This window comes from Opisthorchis viverrini, assembly GCF_000715545.1.
Source record: "Opisthorchis viverrini unplaced genomic scaffold opera_v5_4596, whole genome shotgun sequence".
In the NCBI taxonomy this organism is placed as follows: Eukaryota; Metazoa; Platyhelminthes; class Trematoda; order Opisthorchiida; family Opisthorchiidae; genus Opisthorchis; species Opisthorchis viverrini.
Window position 1 is genome coordinate 1 of NW_008757326.1, and position 898 is coordinate 898.

Here is an 898-nt window from a genome sequence, read left to right on the forward strand (position 1 = left end):
CTCCTACACAATAAATGGCTTGAGGTGGGAGACAGATGGAATCCCGCTAGCTTTACTGTTTGTGATCGTGTCAGACTAAGATGCTTTGAACTTTGGAAAGTAATCACGCAATTCGGGTATCGGCATGACCTGTTGGCCATCGTTACAACGAAGCAACGAATCCGTGAGTACCGATAATAAATCGTATGCACGCGACAATTTGGTCGCACAGATTCTTCACTGGTGCGGTGATGAACGAGATTCGAACTCCTCGTTTGCATGTATCGCAACCTACGTTGATTTTTTGTGCACATCTCAAGAACCCATTTTTTATTTTTGTGCTCTGCATCAAACATGGTTACACTGGATAAATTATTTGTTTCTTCATCCAAACATAGACTGGGACGTATGTGCAACCGACTTGGCAGCTCGATGGTTAGCGATGTTTTGGCCGCACTTCTATCCTTGTGTACACGTCTCGAGCCGTTCACCGCCTGGCATGGTGCTTGTCTTGCCCTGGCCGAGCTGGGTCGCCGTAGCTTACTGCTACCTAGCAAGCTACCTGAGGCAAGTCAACTTGTCGTAGTATCCCAGCATCACGTAACTAACTTACCTAACTTAGTTATCTAAACTTTCCTATCTCCACCTTACAGGTTATTCCCGTGGTTTTACGTGCGTTGTTCTATGACGAACGTTCTGGTGACCACAACTACGGATCAAACGTTCGCGATGCTGCCTGCTACGTGTGCTGGGCCTTTGCTCGAGCCTACCGTGCCCAAGACTTTTCCCCTTACGTGAACCAGGTTGCCAGTGCACTGATTTTAGTCAGTTTGTTTGATCGCGAGGTAAATGTGCGACGGGCTGCGGCAGCGGCTTTTCAGGAAAATGTTGGACGCCAGGTAGTTATTTTAATTTTTAC

At 47.2% G+C, this 898-nt stretch overlaps 1 protein-coding gene across 1 annotated transcript; it reads left to right on the top strand.

Moving 5' to 3' along the window:
* Positions 1-333: 333 nt before the first annotated feature.
* T265_16109 (hypothetical protein) lies at positions 334-878 on the top strand (the record flags this gene model as incomplete). The annotated part of the gene is made up of 2 exons (XM_009179622.1): positions 334-579; positions 633-878. Coding segments are annotated over 2 exons (492 nt in total), but the record flags the coding sequence as incomplete, so codon positions are not given.
* Positions 879-898: the final 20 nt, after the last annotated feature.